Source organism: Globicephala melas, chromosome 16 (assembly GCF_963455315.2).
Source record: "Globicephala melas chromosome 16, mGloMel1.2, whole genome shotgun sequence".
NCBI lineage: Eukaryota > Metazoa > Chordata > Mammalia > Artiodactyla > Delphinidae > Globicephala > Globicephala melas.
Window position 1 is genome coordinate 24,366,055 of NC_083329.1, and position 17,382 is coordinate 24,383,436.

Consider the following 17,382-nt stretch of genomic DNA (forward strand, 5'->3'; position numbering starts at 1 on the left):
ATACATTAAGGCTAAGGTCTTTGAAGTAAGGAGACTTCTGGATACCAGCCACACGATAAACTCTGCCTCATCTGCCCCACCTCCTATATAATGAAGAATGTGGTAAGAAGATAAATGCTAAAGAAGTTCAAAGAAAGGAGAGATCAGTAAAGTTTTAGGTAATTGAAAAATGTGTCACAAAAGAGATAAAATTGAAAATTGACCAGGAAACATGGTTAAAAGTTGGCTAAATAAAGGTAAGAAGCCACGGCATTCTAGATAATGTAAACATAGATGATGATTCCAAAAATGAATAGTAGATGGTAATCAATAATTCTTAGCTTGTTTGATGAGGAAAGTATATTGAATACTATGCATTGATCAAGACTAATTTTCTTCATTTATCTCATTGTTTTTGGTCTCTAGGATGGCTTTGTGTATTCTTTTCTTATTAAAGATACAAATTACAAAGTAGAGGATTTTCTTGAGGTTGAAGAGCCTGTGGAACATTTGATGTTTTCTCCCAGTTACAGAATGTTGCTGATTCAGACAGACAAGGTATGCTAGATGGTGGTTTCTTGACATGAAATTTCAGATATTATTATTATCATCATTGCATGACAGGAATGAAGGGCAGAGTGTGTTGCATAATGATAACACTGCTAGCCAGGACTCTTTAGCTTGCAAATGAAAAAATACCCAGTTTAAAAGACCTAAATAACAGAAGGATGTTTGTTTGTTTGTTTTTGTGTGTATAACTGAAAGCAAGCAAGGAATTGATATAAATCCAGGAGCTCCCACGAGGCTGCATGCCTTGTTTTTCTGCCATATCTTGGCTCTGTTTCCTCTCTGCTTCCTCCTTTTCTATGCAGACTCGCCCCTGTGGTGTCAAGAGAGCCTTCTGCCACTCCAATTTTATACTTTTATCCTCTTGGTGACCCTGGTAGAAAATACCAGTTGGAAAAAAATGTCCTGGAATCTAGACTCATTGTACTAACTTGGGTCACCTCTCTACCCTGGGTCAAGTACTATGTCCAGAGGGATTCTAAACTCTCATTGACCAGGCCTAAGTCACATGTCTACCATTGGACCCTGGGTAGAGTCAATCCACCCAAACATGAACTGAGACTGGGGTCATGGGTGGTTCTCTAAGGAAAACACAGGTTCTGTAAGAGAAGAAGGGAGGGAAATAAATACAGGTTAAAATCAAATGCCCACCTGAATTATACTGTTGGGAAGACTCTTAGGTCAGGATATATTAGTTTATATTGTTAGGCAATGATTTTAGATGAATTACAAGTAAAGTTCAATGATTTTCTGCCTAAAAGAAATTTAAATTTAAATATGGAAAGACTTAAGTTTCTGTAATTACCAGAAGTTAAACTGTGCTAACGATGTTTTAATAAATGACAAATTTAAAATATCTATGGAGAACAGGAAACAATAAAAAAAGTAACATAACAGAAGGGAGAAAGACACAAATAGAAGTTCTAAAAAATAAAAATATACTAACAAAGAAAAAATTAAATGACTATGTCTGACAGAAGACTGGAGAATCAATGAATGGAAGATAGATCAGAAGAAGTTGTCCAGAATGAACCCAAGTGACAAAAGTATGGGAAATACAGAAGGGAGGGTAAGAGAAATGAATGATACAGTGAAAAGATCTAACATGTATTTGATTGGAATCCCAAAGAGAAGAGAGAGTGAGACAGAGGTAATATTTAAAGAGAGATTTTCCAGAACTGATTAAAGACATGAATTTACAGCTTCAAGAGGCCCAGTGAATCCCAAGCAGGAAAAATATACACACTTAGACTTAACAAAGTGAAATTTTTGAAAACCAAAGACAAAGAGAAAATCTTAAAAGCAGTCAGAGAAAAAAACAGATTATTTCAAAGGACTTTCAGTGACACTAACAGCTGACTACTCTGGCAATAATGTAAGTAAGAAAGAGTGGAATGAGATCTTCCATGTAGTGCAGGGGTCAGGAAACTGTAGACCCATGGGCCAAAACCAGCCTGCTGCTTGTTTTTGTAAATAAAGTTTTACTGGAACACAGTCAGACCCACTTGTTTATGTATTATCTATGGCTGCTTTCACACTACAATGGTAGAATTAAGTAGTTGTGAGAGACCACATGGCCTGCAAAGCCTAGTATATTTACTAGCTGTCCTTTTACAGAAAAAGTTTGCTGACCCCTGATTTAGTGAAATAAGGTTACTACCACCCGGAATTCTATACTCAGGGAAAATACTTTTCAGTACAGGGGTAAAAAAAGACTTTCTAGATACTCCAGAATTGAGAGTTTGTTAGCACATCATCACTAGAGAAAATTCTAAAGAATGTACTTCAGGCAGAAGGAAAATGACCCCAGGTGGAAGGACTGGGATGCAAAAAGAATGAAGAGCAGTAGTAAATGTGTAGAGAAATGTAAGTGAACACTGACTGTATAAAACAGCACAAATAATTCAAAGTTGGGTTTAAAAATAACATTGAATTAAAATTCCAGACAACAATAATATAAGATGGAGGGAAAGGAGTAAATGGAATAATGTATTTCAAGTTTATTTTATTTCCTGGGAAGAGAGTAAATGTTTTAAGTAACTTCTGATATTTATAAGCTAAGTATGCATGTTCTGACTGCTAAGGTAACCATGGAAGAACTGAAACATCAGATGAAATTTCCACATCATAGAGGGGGGAAGTGAAATGTTAAAAAAAAACGCAAAACAAGGTAAGAAAAGAGAGAAAAAGAAACACAAAACAAATGAGAAAATAGAAAGCATAAATTAAAATGTAATGTTTAATCTCAAATATACTAGTAATTACAATTAAAGCAAAACAGAATAGTTGGTCTAGTTAAAAGGCGAAGATTACCATATTTGATTAAAAAAGAATCCAGGGCTTCCCTGGTGGCACAGTGGTTGGGAGTCCGCCTGCTGATGCAGGGGACGCGGGTTCGTGCCCCAGTCTGGGAGGATCCCACATGCTGCGGAGCGGCTGGGCCCATGAGCCATGGCCGCTGAGCCTGCACGTCCGGAGCCTGTGCTCCGCAATGGGAGAGGCCACAACAGTGAGAGGCCCGTGTACCGCAACACCACCAACAACAACAACAAAAAGAATCCAAACCTAACTCTGCACTGTTTTCAAGTGACATATCTAAAGCATAAGATTGAAAGTAAATTTTAAAAAATACAGTAACATTGAAAATAAATTAAAAATTTAAAGTAAATTTAGAAAATGGGAAAAGATATATCATGCAAACATTAACCAAAAGAAAGCCTTTGGAGATATATTAATATTAGGCAAAAAAGACTTATAGGCAAAGTTCATTACTAAGAATAAATGGGCTTATTTTAGAATAGTAAAAGGTTAAATTCACTAGGAATACATAAACTTTTAAAATATATATGTACCAAATAAAATAGCCTCAAAACATGACAAAATGACAAGGAAAAACAAAATCATGATCTCAATAGGAGATTTTAGTATACTTTTCTCAGTACATGATAGAATAGACTATGTGTACTCAACATAGCAGCCAAAGTGAGCAAAGCATCTCTCTCTACTACTCAGAGCCCTCCAGTGATTCCCCATGTTATTCTGAGTAAAAGCCAAAATCTTCACTATGCTTTACAAGGCCCTTCATAATGTGGACTCCACTCCCCACACTGGCCTTATCTCCCGCGACTCTTCTTATTCACCCTGCTTCAGTCATTGCTGGTCATCATGCAGCTTGCTTACACGCACCAGGCATGCTCCTCCCTCAGAGTGTTTGCACTGGCTGTTCCTTCTGTCTGGAATGCGTTTCCCACAGAATCCACATGAATCCCTTCCTCATTTCCTTCAAGTCTTTTCTCTAAACACACCTTCTCTGTAAAGCCTTTCTTGGACACTCAGTTTAGAATTTCACCCTCTTATTTTGCCATGTCATATCCTCTTTCCCTGCTTTATTTTTTCCTTCTTATAATTATTGCTCTTTAACTTACAATATATATTATTTAGATATCTTATTCATTGGCCAAAGTCCCCAGTAGAATGTAAGCTCCATAAGGGAAGGGAACTTTTGTCTGTTTTGTCCTCTGATGCAGCCCCAGCATCCAGAGCTGTGTCTGGCACAGTGTATCCACTCATTATTTGTTGAAGGAATTAATGAAAGGTAAATGAATGAAAGGTAAAATCAGTAAATACCTACCAAATTTTAGACTTTACAGAGTTGTATTTTTTAGATAAACAGGAACAAAAATATTCATGTTTAACCTAAGTAAACTTGAAGAACTTGTGATCAGTTGAAAGCAGACTTCTTATCGCTAGTTAAATAAACAGACCGTATTACAGTTACTTGGCAGGGATGCATAATGTCCAGGATAGATTTTTTGGAGAGGTGAATTTGGAACCTGAGTATGATAAACACGTCATAAGTAACAGCTTCAGCCACACCTCTACAATTTTCACAAATGTACATTTAAAAGTTTTTGTTAGTGCCCACCATGGTCTAGTATGTGATAGAAGTTAGTTCATCTTAACAACTTTTCTGGTTTTCTACATTTTCCAAATTTTCTGCATAAGTAGACATTATTTTTAAAGTCAGGAAAAAGTGCTTTGTTATGTATTGTAATCTTAAAAAATGCTTGGAAATGGAGAAAAGAAGAAAGTCCTATTTATTGATTATGGTAATTGAGGAATGAATGAATGAATCAATAAACATTTATATTTTAAGTTCCTCAAGGTCAGGGCCTTACTGAGTTTATCTCTACTTTCCCACTACCTTTTCTCACACAGTGCCTTGTTCACAGTAAGCATTTAATAACTATTTGTTGAACTGAACACACAATTGCATTATTTTTTTCTTTTTTGGTATGTTTACAGGGATCTATTTATATTTACACTTTTGATGAGGAGCCAACCTTTGAAAAACTCCTAGTGGCTTGTGATGGGAAATTTCAGGCAACAGACTTTATCACACCTGGAAATGAATACTGCATGGTAAGGAATATGGTATTGTTTCACAGTAGGATTTAAGGGTAAGATTTTGGAAGTTCATGTGCAACCTATTGTAAATCCCTGCATTGGGATTGGGAGCACGAAGTCTTAACCACTGGACCACCAGGGAAGTCCCCCAAGCGTACTCTTGAAGATGTGGTAGAAATGCCAACCACTTCCATCATCAAATCTACTCCCCAGTTAGAATGACATCGTCATATTGTGACTTCATAATATTAAGTCTCTGAACATGACCAAAGCAATTAAAATCTTAGGAGCCATCCTGTTTGTTTGTTTGTTTTTATTTTTTAAACTTTTTGTTTTATACTAGAGTATAGTTAACAATGTTGTGATAGTTTCAGGTGTACAGTAAAGTGATTCAGTTATACATATACATGTATCTATTCTTTTTCAAATTCTTTTCCCACTTGGGTTGCTACATGATATTGAGCAGAGTTCCCTGTAGGAGCCATCCTGTTTGTATTCACCATCCAAGCTTTCCAAGTCAGGTCGTTAAACACATTCATTGCTAATGAGTTGTCAACACTTATTAAACTATTAGTGTTTACCCTCTCAGAGTGATGCAGCCCGATCTGAAAATGAAAACGAAATAGTTGCCATGCACAAAACATGTATTCAGTCTACTTAGGAAAAAAAAAAAAACTTCCCTCTACATGCAGAAAAGAAAAATTATTTCTGGTGTTTAACTGCTTACTTTTAGTTGGTCTCAAGAAACATATTTCAGTTTTCATATAATTCATCAACAAATCTATTAAGATTTTGGGAGTTCTAGCAAATAAAAAAATACATAGACTATGGAATAGGTAACACTTAAGGTTCCTTCCAATCTTCAGATTCTGATTATGTGATTTTTTTTTTCTGATTATGTGATTTTTCTTCTAGATGTTCTCTGATAAGAATTATGTCTGTTTTTAGGGTTGTTTCAACTCAATAAAAAAGTTTAATACAAGATTTTCATGTTTAGGATTTAGATACTTGATCCATAGTATCATGTTACCCACTCCCTAGTATTCAAGAAACAGAATTTAAATTGTATCACATTGTAGTTACTTTAAGCTGCTTTCAGTCTTGATCCTGTGAAAGAGTAAAAATTATCTGTAAAAATGAATATGAACTTTGGGTTTCCAGTCCAGCATGTAAAGAACCTCACAACAAGAAAAAGCTGAATTGGGCTTCCCTGGTGGTGCAGTGGTTAAGAATCCACCTGCCAATGCAGGGGACACGGGTTCAAGCCCTGGTCCAGGAAGACCCCACATGCCGTGGAGCAGCTAAGCCCGTGCACCACAGCTACTGAGCCTGCACTCTAGAGCCCACGAGCCACGACTACTGAAGCCCGTGTGCCTAGAGCCCATGCTCCGCAACAAGAGAAGCCACCGCAATGAGAAGCCCGCACACCACAATGAAGAGTAGCCCCCACTTGCTGCAACTAGGGAAAGCCCATGCACAGCAACAAAGACCCAATGCAGCCAAAAATAAATTAATTAAATGAATTAATTAATAGATCTTAAAAAGAAAAAAGCTGAATAAATTTAAAATCAATAATTCCTCTTAGACCCATCAGATAATTGAGGTCATAGGGAAAACCACTCCCCCCAAAATTATAGAGACAGACAGGCAGATGCAAAGAATTACAGCTTACTGGAGCAGATGCCCAGAAGTAGAAACCACCACTGGAGCCAGTACCCAGGGGGATTACAACTGGAGAAACTGCACATCTCAGACCAAAACAAGGACACCAGAGGAAATTTTAGTTTCTGACACATTCAGCTACAGCAATCAGTAAACACAGTCTAACTCCTAGCCAGATAAACATAAAACCTCACACTATAGCCTATTTAATTCATACTCTTTTACCCAGTACATCATGTCCAGCTTTGAACAAAAATTATAAGGCATACTAAAAGACAACAACAGAAGAGACAGAGCAAGCATCAGAACTAGACTCAGATATGACAGACACATTGTAATTACCAGGCCAGAAATTTAAAACAAACTATGATTAATATACTAGGGATTCTTATGGAAACAGTGGACAACATGAAAGAATGGCTGGATAATATGAGCAGAGATGTGGAAACTCTAAGAAAGAAAAAAAGAAATATTAGAAATAAAAAGCAGTGTAACAGAAATGAAGAATGCCTTTGGTGGGCTCATCAATAGACTGAATTTTGCAAAGGAAAGAATCAATAAAGAATGTCAGTAGAACCTTCAACACTGAAATGCAAAGAGAAAAAAGAATGAAAAAGAAAGAATATCCAAGAACATGGGACAATTATAAATGGTATAACATACACATAATAGGAATACCAGAAGGAGAAGAAAGGAAGGAAGGAACAGAGGAAATGTTTCACGTAATAATAGCTGAGAATTTTTCAAAATTAATGACAGATCCAGGAAGCTCAGAGAACACTAGCGGGATAAATACCAAAAAAATCTACACCAAAGCTTGTTATATTCAAATGATAGAAAATCAAAAACAAAGTAAAAATTTTGAAAAAAATCCAAAGGGAAAAAAAACCTTACCCTTGAAGAAACAAAGGTAAGAATCACAGTGGTCTGCTCTTCAGAAATCATGTAAGCAAAAGTAGAGTGAATATCTAAAGTGTTGAAAGAAAAACAAACAAACAAACCCAGGATTCTATATCCAGCAAAATTATCCTTCAAAAGTGAAGGAAAAAATATTTTCTCAGACAAATAAAAATTAAGGGAATTTGTCACTGGCAGAACTGCCTTGCAAGGAATGTTAAAAGAAATTTTTCAGAGAGACAGACCAGCAGGCAGAAGATCAAAATCATAGGTGAATTGAACAATACCATCAATCAACTGGATCTAATTGACATCTATAGACTACCTCATCAAATGATAGCATAATATACATTCTTCTCAAGCTCACATGAATTATTCACCAAAATAGATCACATTCTTGGTCATAAAACATACCTTAACCATTTAAAAGAAATATGTTCTCAGGCTACATGGAATTAAATTAGAAGTAAATAACAGAAAGGTAGCTGGAAACTCCCCCTACCCCAAAATAACTGGAGAGTAAACAACACACTTCTAATAACACATGGCTCAAAGAAGTCTTAAGAGTAATTAAAAATTTGAACTAAATGAAAATGAATATACTACATATCAAGATTTATGGGATTTTGCAGTGAATACAGGGCTTAGAGGGAAATTTATAGCGTTCAATGCATATATCAGAAAAGAAGAATGTTTAAGATCAATAATCTAAGCCCCCACTTTAGGAAATAGAAAAAAGAAATTAAATCCAAAGTAAGCAGAAGAAAAGAAATAATAAAAATGAGAGCAGAATGCAATGAAACTAAAAATACGAAATCAGTAGAGAAAATCTAAGAAACCAAAAGCTGGTTCTTTAAAAAGATCAATAAAATTGATAAACTTCTAGCCAAGTTAATGAGGCAGTGGGGGGAGGGGGGAGAGAGAGAGAGAGGAGATACAAATTACTAACATCAGGAATGAAAATTAAAGAGGGGTCATTACTACTGACCCCAGGGACATTAAGAGGATAATAAAAGAGTTCAGTCATCTTTCAGTATTCATGGGGGATTGGTTACAGGACTCCCCGTGGATACCAAAATCCACGAATGGTCACGTCCTTTATATAAAATGGCATAGTACAGTCAGCTCTCCGTATCTGCAGATGCAGAACCCACAGATACAGAGGGCCAACCATATTATGAACAACTCTATCCTACAAATTTGATAATTTAGATGAAATGGACCAATTCTTTGAAAGATATAATCTACCAAAACTCATACAAGGAGAAATAAATAATCTGAGCCTATATCTATTAAATAAATTGAATAAATAATTAATAATAACATTACAAAACAAAACCTCTCAGCAAACAACAAATAGTGGGTAACTTCTTCAGTCTGATAAAGGACATCTTTAAAAAAGAAAACCTTAATGAAATTAACTGGAAGTCCTAAATGCAATAAGACAAAAAAAAAAAAAAAAAGGGGATGTGGGGAATAAAAGGTATTAAGATTGTGAGGGAAGAAAAATAAAACTTTGTTCTTAGATGACCTGATTGTCTATGTAGAAAATCCCAGAGAATCAATAAAAAATCCTTCTGGAGCTAAGTGATTATAACAAGGTTGCAGGGTGCAAGTTTAATATACAAAAGTCAATTGCTTTCTTATACAAGCAGTGAAGAATTGGAATTTGAAATTTAATACCATACAATAGCATTTATGTTAGCGCTGAAAAAGTAAAATAGGAATAAATCTAACAAAATATGTACAGGATATATATGATAAAAACTATAAAACTCTGATGAAAGAAATCAAACAAAATCTAAATAAATGCATAAATATTTCATGTACATGGGTAAGAAGACTCAGTATTATTAAGATGTTGATTCTTTCTAACTTGTCTTATAGATTCAATGCAATTCCGATCAACATCCCAGTAAATTATTTTGTGGATATCAATAAACTGATTCTAGAACTTGCTGATTCTAGAACTTACTGATTCTAGAACTGATTCTAGAATTGGGTAGGACTAACACTACCCAATTTCAATATTTACTATAAAGCTACAGTAATCAAGACAGTATGGTATTTGTGAGAGAATAAACAAACAGATCAATGGAACAGTGTCTTGAAATATAGTCAACTGACCTTTCACAAATATGCAAAAGCAATTTAATTGAGAAAGCATAGATTTTTTCAACTAATGGTGCAGGAGGAAATGGACATTCACATGCCAAAAAAGAAAAAAAATCTAGTCACAGATCTTACACCCTTCACAAAAAATTAACTCAAAATGGATTGTAGACCTAAATGTAAAATACGAAAACTATAAAACTCCTAGGAGATAACAAAGGAGAAAAATCTAAGTGACCTTGGGTTTGGTAATGACTTTCTAGACACAACACCAAAAATGCAATCCATGAAAGAAAAAATTGATAAGCTGGACTTCATCAAAATTAAAAACTTCTGCTCTGCAAGAGACACTGTTAAGAGAAAGAAAAGACAAAGCACAGGCTGGAAGAAAAATCTTTGCAAAACATATATCTGATAAAATACTGGTATCCAAAATATACAAAGAACTATTAAAACTCAACAATAAGAAAATAAACAACCCCATTGAAAAATGGGGAAAAAATCTGAATAAACACCTTAACACAGAAGATATACAAATATATGGCAAATAATGATATGGCAAATAATGATGAAAAGATGTTCAACGTTTTTCGTCATTAGAGAATTGCAAATTAAAACAATACTACACACCTATTAGAATGTCTAAAATCCAAAACACTGACAATACAAAGTGCTAGTGAGGATATGGAGCAACAGAAACCCTCATTCACTACTGAGGCAAAATGGTACAGCCACTTTGGAAGACAGTTGACAGCTTCTACAAAATTAAACATACTCTTACCATATGATTCAGCAATTGGGCTTCTTAGTGTTTACCCACATTAGTTGAAATCTTATGCCCACACTAAAATCTGCATGTGAATGCTTATAGCATCTTTATTCATAATTGCCAAAACTTGGAAGCAATCAAGATGTCCTTCAATAAGAGAATGAATAAACAAACTGTGGTACATCCATACAATGGAATATTATTCAGTACTAAAAAGAAATGAGCTATAAAGCCATGAAAAGACATAGAGAAACCTTAAATGCATATTGCTCTGTGAAAGAAGGCAATCTGAGAAAGCTGTATGGTTCCCTCTGTAAGACATTCTGGACAAGGCACAATTGTGGAGACACTAAAAACAATCAGTGGTTGCCAGAGGTTCAGTGGGGAGGCAGGGAGGGATGAAGAGGTGAAGCATAGAGGATTTTTAGGGCAGTGAAACTATTCTGTATGATACTGTGATGGTGATTACATGTCATCGTACGTTTGTCAAAACCCATAGAATGTATAACACAAAGAGTAAACCCTAATGTAAACTATGGCTTTAGTCCATAACACTGTATCAATATTGGCTCATCAGTTCTAACAAATATACCACAATAGTGCAAGTTGTTAGTAACAGGGAAAATTGTATGGATATTGGGAAGGGCAGGGAGGGAAGTGCAACTCTCTACTTTCTGCTCAAATTTTCTGTAATCCTAAAACTGCTCTTTAAAGCAAAGTCTATTAATTTTTTAAAATACCAATTGTGATTTTCTATTTCTAGGCTTATTCACTAGGAAATTCATTGAATTTCCAAGTAACTTATTTCAATTATGTTACACAGAAGAAAAAAACTTTATTTCACTTTTCTAATCCTAATTAGTTATTATGTGTTACTTAAATTGCATTAAAGGTAATAGTTAATATTTGTTCAAATCAGAAGTATTGACGTTGAAATTGTAATTTTAATCCACATAAATAAAATGAAATTTTATACTAAATCATCAGATTGACATACTAGAAAGGAATTTAGAACATACTCCCATAGCAAAGTCTTGTTTTCCATTTGAGTTTTCTTTTTCTTTCTTTTACAGACTCTCACACAGTCAGGAGAAGTTTGTGTTTGGGGTATAGAGGATGGTGCTTGTGTCAGCAGGATTTATCTGAATATCCCAGTAAGTGTGCCTTATAAATGAATTTAAATATATATATATATTGAATTCTACTCCAACCTACTTTTTCATATTCACATGTCAATAGTCTGTGGAAATACTCATTACAGAGGCCTTATTGCATTTTTACCTTATATATTAGAGTAATTCTTGTGTATAAAGTATATTCCACAGCCCAGAGGGTGGAACATAAGGTACTCTATTGGTGTATGGTGGTAGTTATTCCTGAAACCCTAATGGTTTATATCTCACTCAGGCTGTAAGTTCATTGTGGATTGACAGGTTCTCTGCTCCACACGGCCTTTCAGGGAACAAAGTCGACAGAGGCTCCACCAGCTAATAGCTCCTCAGTGCCATGGTATGGGAAGAGTGCTGGAAGGTCTTGAATTAGCAGTTAAGTGCTTTTACTAAAAAATGATACATCTCCTTGGCCATAACTAGATAAATGACCCCATCTAACCTCAAGAGGATTGGTTAGAAATGAAAGAAAGGGACTTCCCTGGTGGCGCAGTGGATAAGAATCCGCCTGCCAATGCAGGGGAACATGGTTTCAAACCCTAGTCTGGGAAGATCCCACATGCCGCGGAGCAACTAAGCCCGTGCGCCACAACTGCTGAGCCAGTGCTCTAGAGCCCGCGAGCCACAACTACTGAGCCCGCATACCACAACTACTGAAGCCCATGTGCCTAGAGCCCATGCTCCACAACAAGAGAAGCAACCACAATGAGAAGCTCGTGCACCGCAATGAACAGTAGCCCCGCTCGCCAAAACTAGAGAAAGCCCACGTGCAGCAACAAAGACCCAGTGCAGCCGAAAATAAATAAATTAAAACAAACAAATGAAAGACAAGTACCACTCTAACCAACTTGAACCAAAAATTAAAAAGTGGGGGTTATTGACTCAATCAACTATAAAGTATAGAGTTTGTCTGGGCTCAGCTGTGGCTTGATCTAGCAACTCAAATGATATTACCAAGGATCTTGTTTTCCTCTCTGTCTGTATACTATGTCTTTAGTTTCATCTTAGGCTTCATTTAGTGGTACCCAAATGCCACAGGTACCAACGTCACATCAGATCATCAGGGAAGAAAGCCTCCTACAGTGGGAGGAGGAAGAGAAAAGGTTTCTCCTTTTCAGAAGGCTTAGTAAATACCTCCTAATGTCTTAATAATAACCCTGAACTAATCACTGTAGACAGGGGGATGAGAAATGCTAACTGGCTTAAAGTCAGCCATGGAAATGGGAGTCAGATCTGTTCCACTCAGCCCTGAAAATAGGGGAGAGATGGTTTCTCAATGGATATTCAAGAAATTTTCCAGAAGGAAGGTGTGTTGATGCTGGGTGGCAAACCACAATTCCTTACCTAAACCTAACCCTAGCCTACCATAAGGTGATACCATTCTTTCCACCATGTTCATGGTGCCTTTTACATAAAATAATATTTTTAAAAAATATAAAAAGACCAAGAAACAGTGGTAATGCTATTTTTTCTTAAATTATCATTTTCTGTATTACACAGTTCTAGATGAGATATGGATCTTGGTAGGAGGAAGAGGAGTTACAATCCTTCTCTGTTATAAATTAAAATCTCAGTTATAATACAAGATGAAGCATCATACGTCACATAAGAGGATTACAAGATGCAAAAGGATGCAAGAGGATTATAAGATGCATAAAATTCAATGAGATAAAAAACTCATCCTAAAAAGTAAAGATAAAAATTCTTACCTGAAAGAATACGTGTAGATTCCATAATCTATGTGACAAGGTTTATATGTATTCATTTCTGTTAGAATTACTAGAACTAGAAAAATCTTAAAGCTCATCTGATCACACCTTTTACAGATGAGAGACATAGAGATGTTTAACAACCCACCCAAGGGTCTGTATAATCAGGACTTACCTTGCACTTCCTGGCTAAGGAGGGATATAGGTACCACCAAAAGGCCCTCTTTCTGCTTCAGATATCTTCCCTTCCTCTGATCAGAGGGGAGAGATTCGTACGACTGTCACAGTTAATTAGACAATCCTTCTTTGAGCTTCAAACCAGGCATTGTACACTCATGTAGTTCAGCTCTTATTGGGGAGAGTCAGTGGTTTCTCCTTACTGGAGGATACTGCTGCCCCGTGGGGAAATGATAAGTGTATTGACCCAGCAGTGCTGAGGCCAGATCTCCCTGCCTGTGCTGGGGACTGTGCTCCCCATGAACATTTTAGGCAGTGGTCCTTAGAGAACCCTGCTCAGCGTCATGATGGCAGGATGCATGAACACTACTCGCTTCCCCTGATGGTGCCTGCTAGGGTAGCTACGACCCCTCCAAATATTGCTGTACATATTTAGCCTAGTCCACAATAGCCCTGGAATGGAGGGTAATTTCAACTGACTATTTTGAGGAAACACACACACACGTACACACACACACACACACACACACACACACACACACACACACACACACACACACACACACACACACACACACACACACACACACACACACACACACACACACACACACACACACACACACTGAGATCTCCCATAAAGGCTTTTCGCTAAAAAAACAAACCCTCACCACTTCGTTTCCAGTTTCATACTGAGATACCACTAAAGATTCAAACTGGTTAAGGCTTGGAAAATTCACTTTAAAAAACAAAATGAAAACCTGCTCAATGGGGAAACTGTGCATTCTAATGGGGCAGGACACCTGAGTTTTCCTCTGAGCTTTGTTACAAGCTATGGGATCCTGGGGCAAATTGCTACATTTTTCTTTGCCTCCGTTTTCTAGTCTGCAAAACAATGATCTCTTTAAGATCTTTTCTATTTCTAACATTCCATTATTTTATTCAAAACAAACTACAAAATGTAATTATGTTACCACCCCTTTCGAGTTGGGCCCCAGTAGGGGTCCTCTTCTCTGGTGTTGCCCGTGCCAATCGATTGAGACTGAGTTTGGTTCAGAAACAAAGGAAAGTTTTATTCTTTGATCGGAGAACGGAGAGGTGGGAGCTCTCGCTCTAGAGCACAGGTTTTTGGGACGGGGGATGGGTGGGGATGCTCTATATGGTTCTCCTCATTGCGGGGACGGGGTGGGGGGGTGGGGTTGGAGCTCTCGCGGCGCTAGTGCAGCTGTCCTGCTTTGGTTTCACATCCAAGTTCTGGGTGCGGTGTCTCTGCGCACTGCCTGCCACTGCCGCCATCTTGAATTGCGGTGTCATTGGCAGCGCTTCTCCACACGGCCACGGAGTCGAGGTGTCGCTTTCCTAGTCTGAAGTGCTGGGTGCAAGACTGCGGCACACAGCACCCTATAAGCAAGTGAAACTAGATGAAGCACAAAAGAAGAGGTTAGACCTTATCACCTAGATTCCATCTTATTTTTCCGGGGAAACCCAGTGGGCTTTGTCAGTGACAACTATAGAGGAATGAATCTGATTCCTTAAGTATCATGACAAAAAATTTATTCTCTTAGACATCATCTTCTGTAAATGATCGCGACATAAGCAGGAATCTGTGATGCATTTCTTTGGTGACAGGCCACATGGTCCAGTGATATATTGGGTTGGCCAAAAAGTTCTGTAACATCTTATGGAAAAACCCAAACAAACTTTTTGGCCAACTCAATAGTTATTTTCTTAAGTCTTCCTCAGTTATGCCAGCATCTCAGGATCTACCGTTATCCAGCGGTTGAATGCTGATTTTTAAAAATCGCTAACATTCTATAAAGATGTCCAAAAGATGCTAGGGATATATTTTAAATTTCTTATTTTATTTTTCATTATTATCAGGTATAATAATTTTGCAATCATTTAAGGATAGAAATGAAGCCATGGTTTAAAGTTCAAGCAATTTCCTTATATTTTTATCATTCTAATTTTAGGATAAAAGAGGATGATGTACAGATTGCTGTGACTTCTTATGCTATCGATTAGCTGAAGAATGTTGAGTGTATAATTTGTAATACCACACAACACTTGCCACTCTTCTTGTTCTGCAGGCTTTTCAAATAAACTGTAGAATTCTTATGTGAGGGAGAGCAGGTTTCATTTTCTGGCACAGTGAAGTTGAGCATCTGGGGGGTTATTTTATTTTATTTTATATTGAAGTGTAATTGATTTACAATACTGTGTTATTTTCAGGTGTACAGCATAGTGATTCAGTATTTTTGCAGGTTATACTCCATTATAGGTTATTACAAGATAGCAGGTATAATTCCCTGTGCTCTACAGTATACCCTTGTTGCTTATCTGTTTTATGTATAGTAGTTTGTGTCTGTTAATCCCATAACCCTAATTTGTCCCTCCCTCCTTGTCTCTTCCCTTTGGTAACCACAAGTTTGTTTTCCATATCTGTGAGTCTGTTTCTGTATGGCGTTTATTTTAAACAGGCAACAGTTCTGGCTTGCTCTCCCTCCTCCCTCTCTGCAGCCGTGGGGACCAAGGGTGGCTTTGTCCACTTCCTCGACATCCAGGACGTTGAATCCCCTCACTCAGTTCATAAGGCCTATCTCTCTGAATCGCCCGTGCAGCACCTCCTGTAAGTAATGCCTGCTTCTGGCAGCAACTTTGGCAGGCCTGTCTGTTGAGAATTCCAGTGAAGCCCTGATTTCTTTTAATTTTAAGTTTTACATGTATTGTTTTGAAAATTAATATACTGACTCAGTTCTACCTTCAAGAAGTACAGAGCAGTGTATGGTACAGTTTCCCACGCTTGTCCCTGAATACCCAGTTCTCCTCGCTGGAGGCAGCCTGTTACCAATTTCTCATGGATATATTTTATTCACAAGCAAGTAAAAAAAAAGTACTTCCTTTTAATTATATGAATACATATCAAGCACTTAGAGTGTGCCAAGCACTTCTGTTGTATTAACTTCATGAGATAGATATTCTTATTGTGTCCATTTTAGAGATAAGGAAGATGATGCACAAAGAATTTAAATAATAATTAATATTACACGCATAGTAAATGGCAAGTTTTAGGATTTGAACCGAGGCAATTGGGCTCCAGAGTCATTGCCTTGGCTCTTATGGGGCAGCAAACCATATACAATGTTCTGCACCTCAATTTTTTTTTTTTTTTCACTTAATGGTATGTCTTAGAGAAGGTCTTCTATCCACACATGAAGACCTTCCTCATTCTTTTTTACAGCTACATAGCATTCCATTCTATGGGTATACCATAATTTTTAAAAGACAGTATACTGATGGACATTTAGTTGATTTCCATTTTTTGTGTGTGTGTGTGCAGTACGCGGGCCTCTCACTGTTGTGGCCTCTCCCGTTGTGGAGCACAGGCTCCGGACGTGCAGGTTCAGTGGCCATGGCTCACGGGCCCAGCCGCTCCCCGGCATGTGGGATCTTCCCGGACCGGGGCACGAACCCGTGTCCCCTGCATCGGCAGGCGGACTCTCAACCACTGTGCCACCAGGGAAGCCCGATTTCAAATTTTTTGAAGCAATACTTTTAAGAAGACAGCATAGAGCATTGGATTTAGATTCATGTTATTATTCTTTCTTTCGTTATATCATAATAGTATTAATAAGAAATGACATTTATGCCCTGCTTTACAGCTTGAGGTGCTGTCACACATTGTAGCTTATTGAGTGTGATATTTGCCCCACATTCAGAAAAGTATTATGCTTGTTCCTATTTCACAAGTGAGATAATTTAGGTTCAGAGAGGTTAAGGGAAGCATTTGCCCAAGATTACTCAACTAGTGCCGGGAGGAGCTGGGTTTCCACCATCTGTGTTGTTCCTACAAGCTCTGCTGCCTCTGGCTCAGTGGGGAAGGATCTGTAGTCTCCCTCCATTTACATTCTGCTCCTCTGTACTGTATTTTTTG

At 37.3% G+C, this 17,382-nt stretch overlaps 1 protein-coding gene across 1 annotated transcript in view; it reads left to right on the top strand.

Moving 5' to 3' along the window:
- Nucleotides 1-17,382, top strand: part of CFAP43 (cilia and flagella associated protein 43) — a 100,268-nt gene that overhangs the window by 25,638 nt on the left and 57,248 nt on the right. The window contains exons 8-11 of the mRNA XM_030865545.2: nucleotides 406-537; nucleotides 4,852-4,968; nucleotides 11,467-11,547; nucleotides 15,929-16,077. Of these exons, the coding sequence (XP_030721405.2) occupies nucleotides 406-537; nucleotides 4,852-4,968; nucleotides 11,467-11,547; nucleotides 15,929-16,077 (479 nt within the window). The remainder of the gene's footprint in view (nucleotides 1-405; nucleotides 538-4,851; nucleotides 4,969-11,466; nucleotides 11,548-15,928; nucleotides 16,078-17,382) is intronic.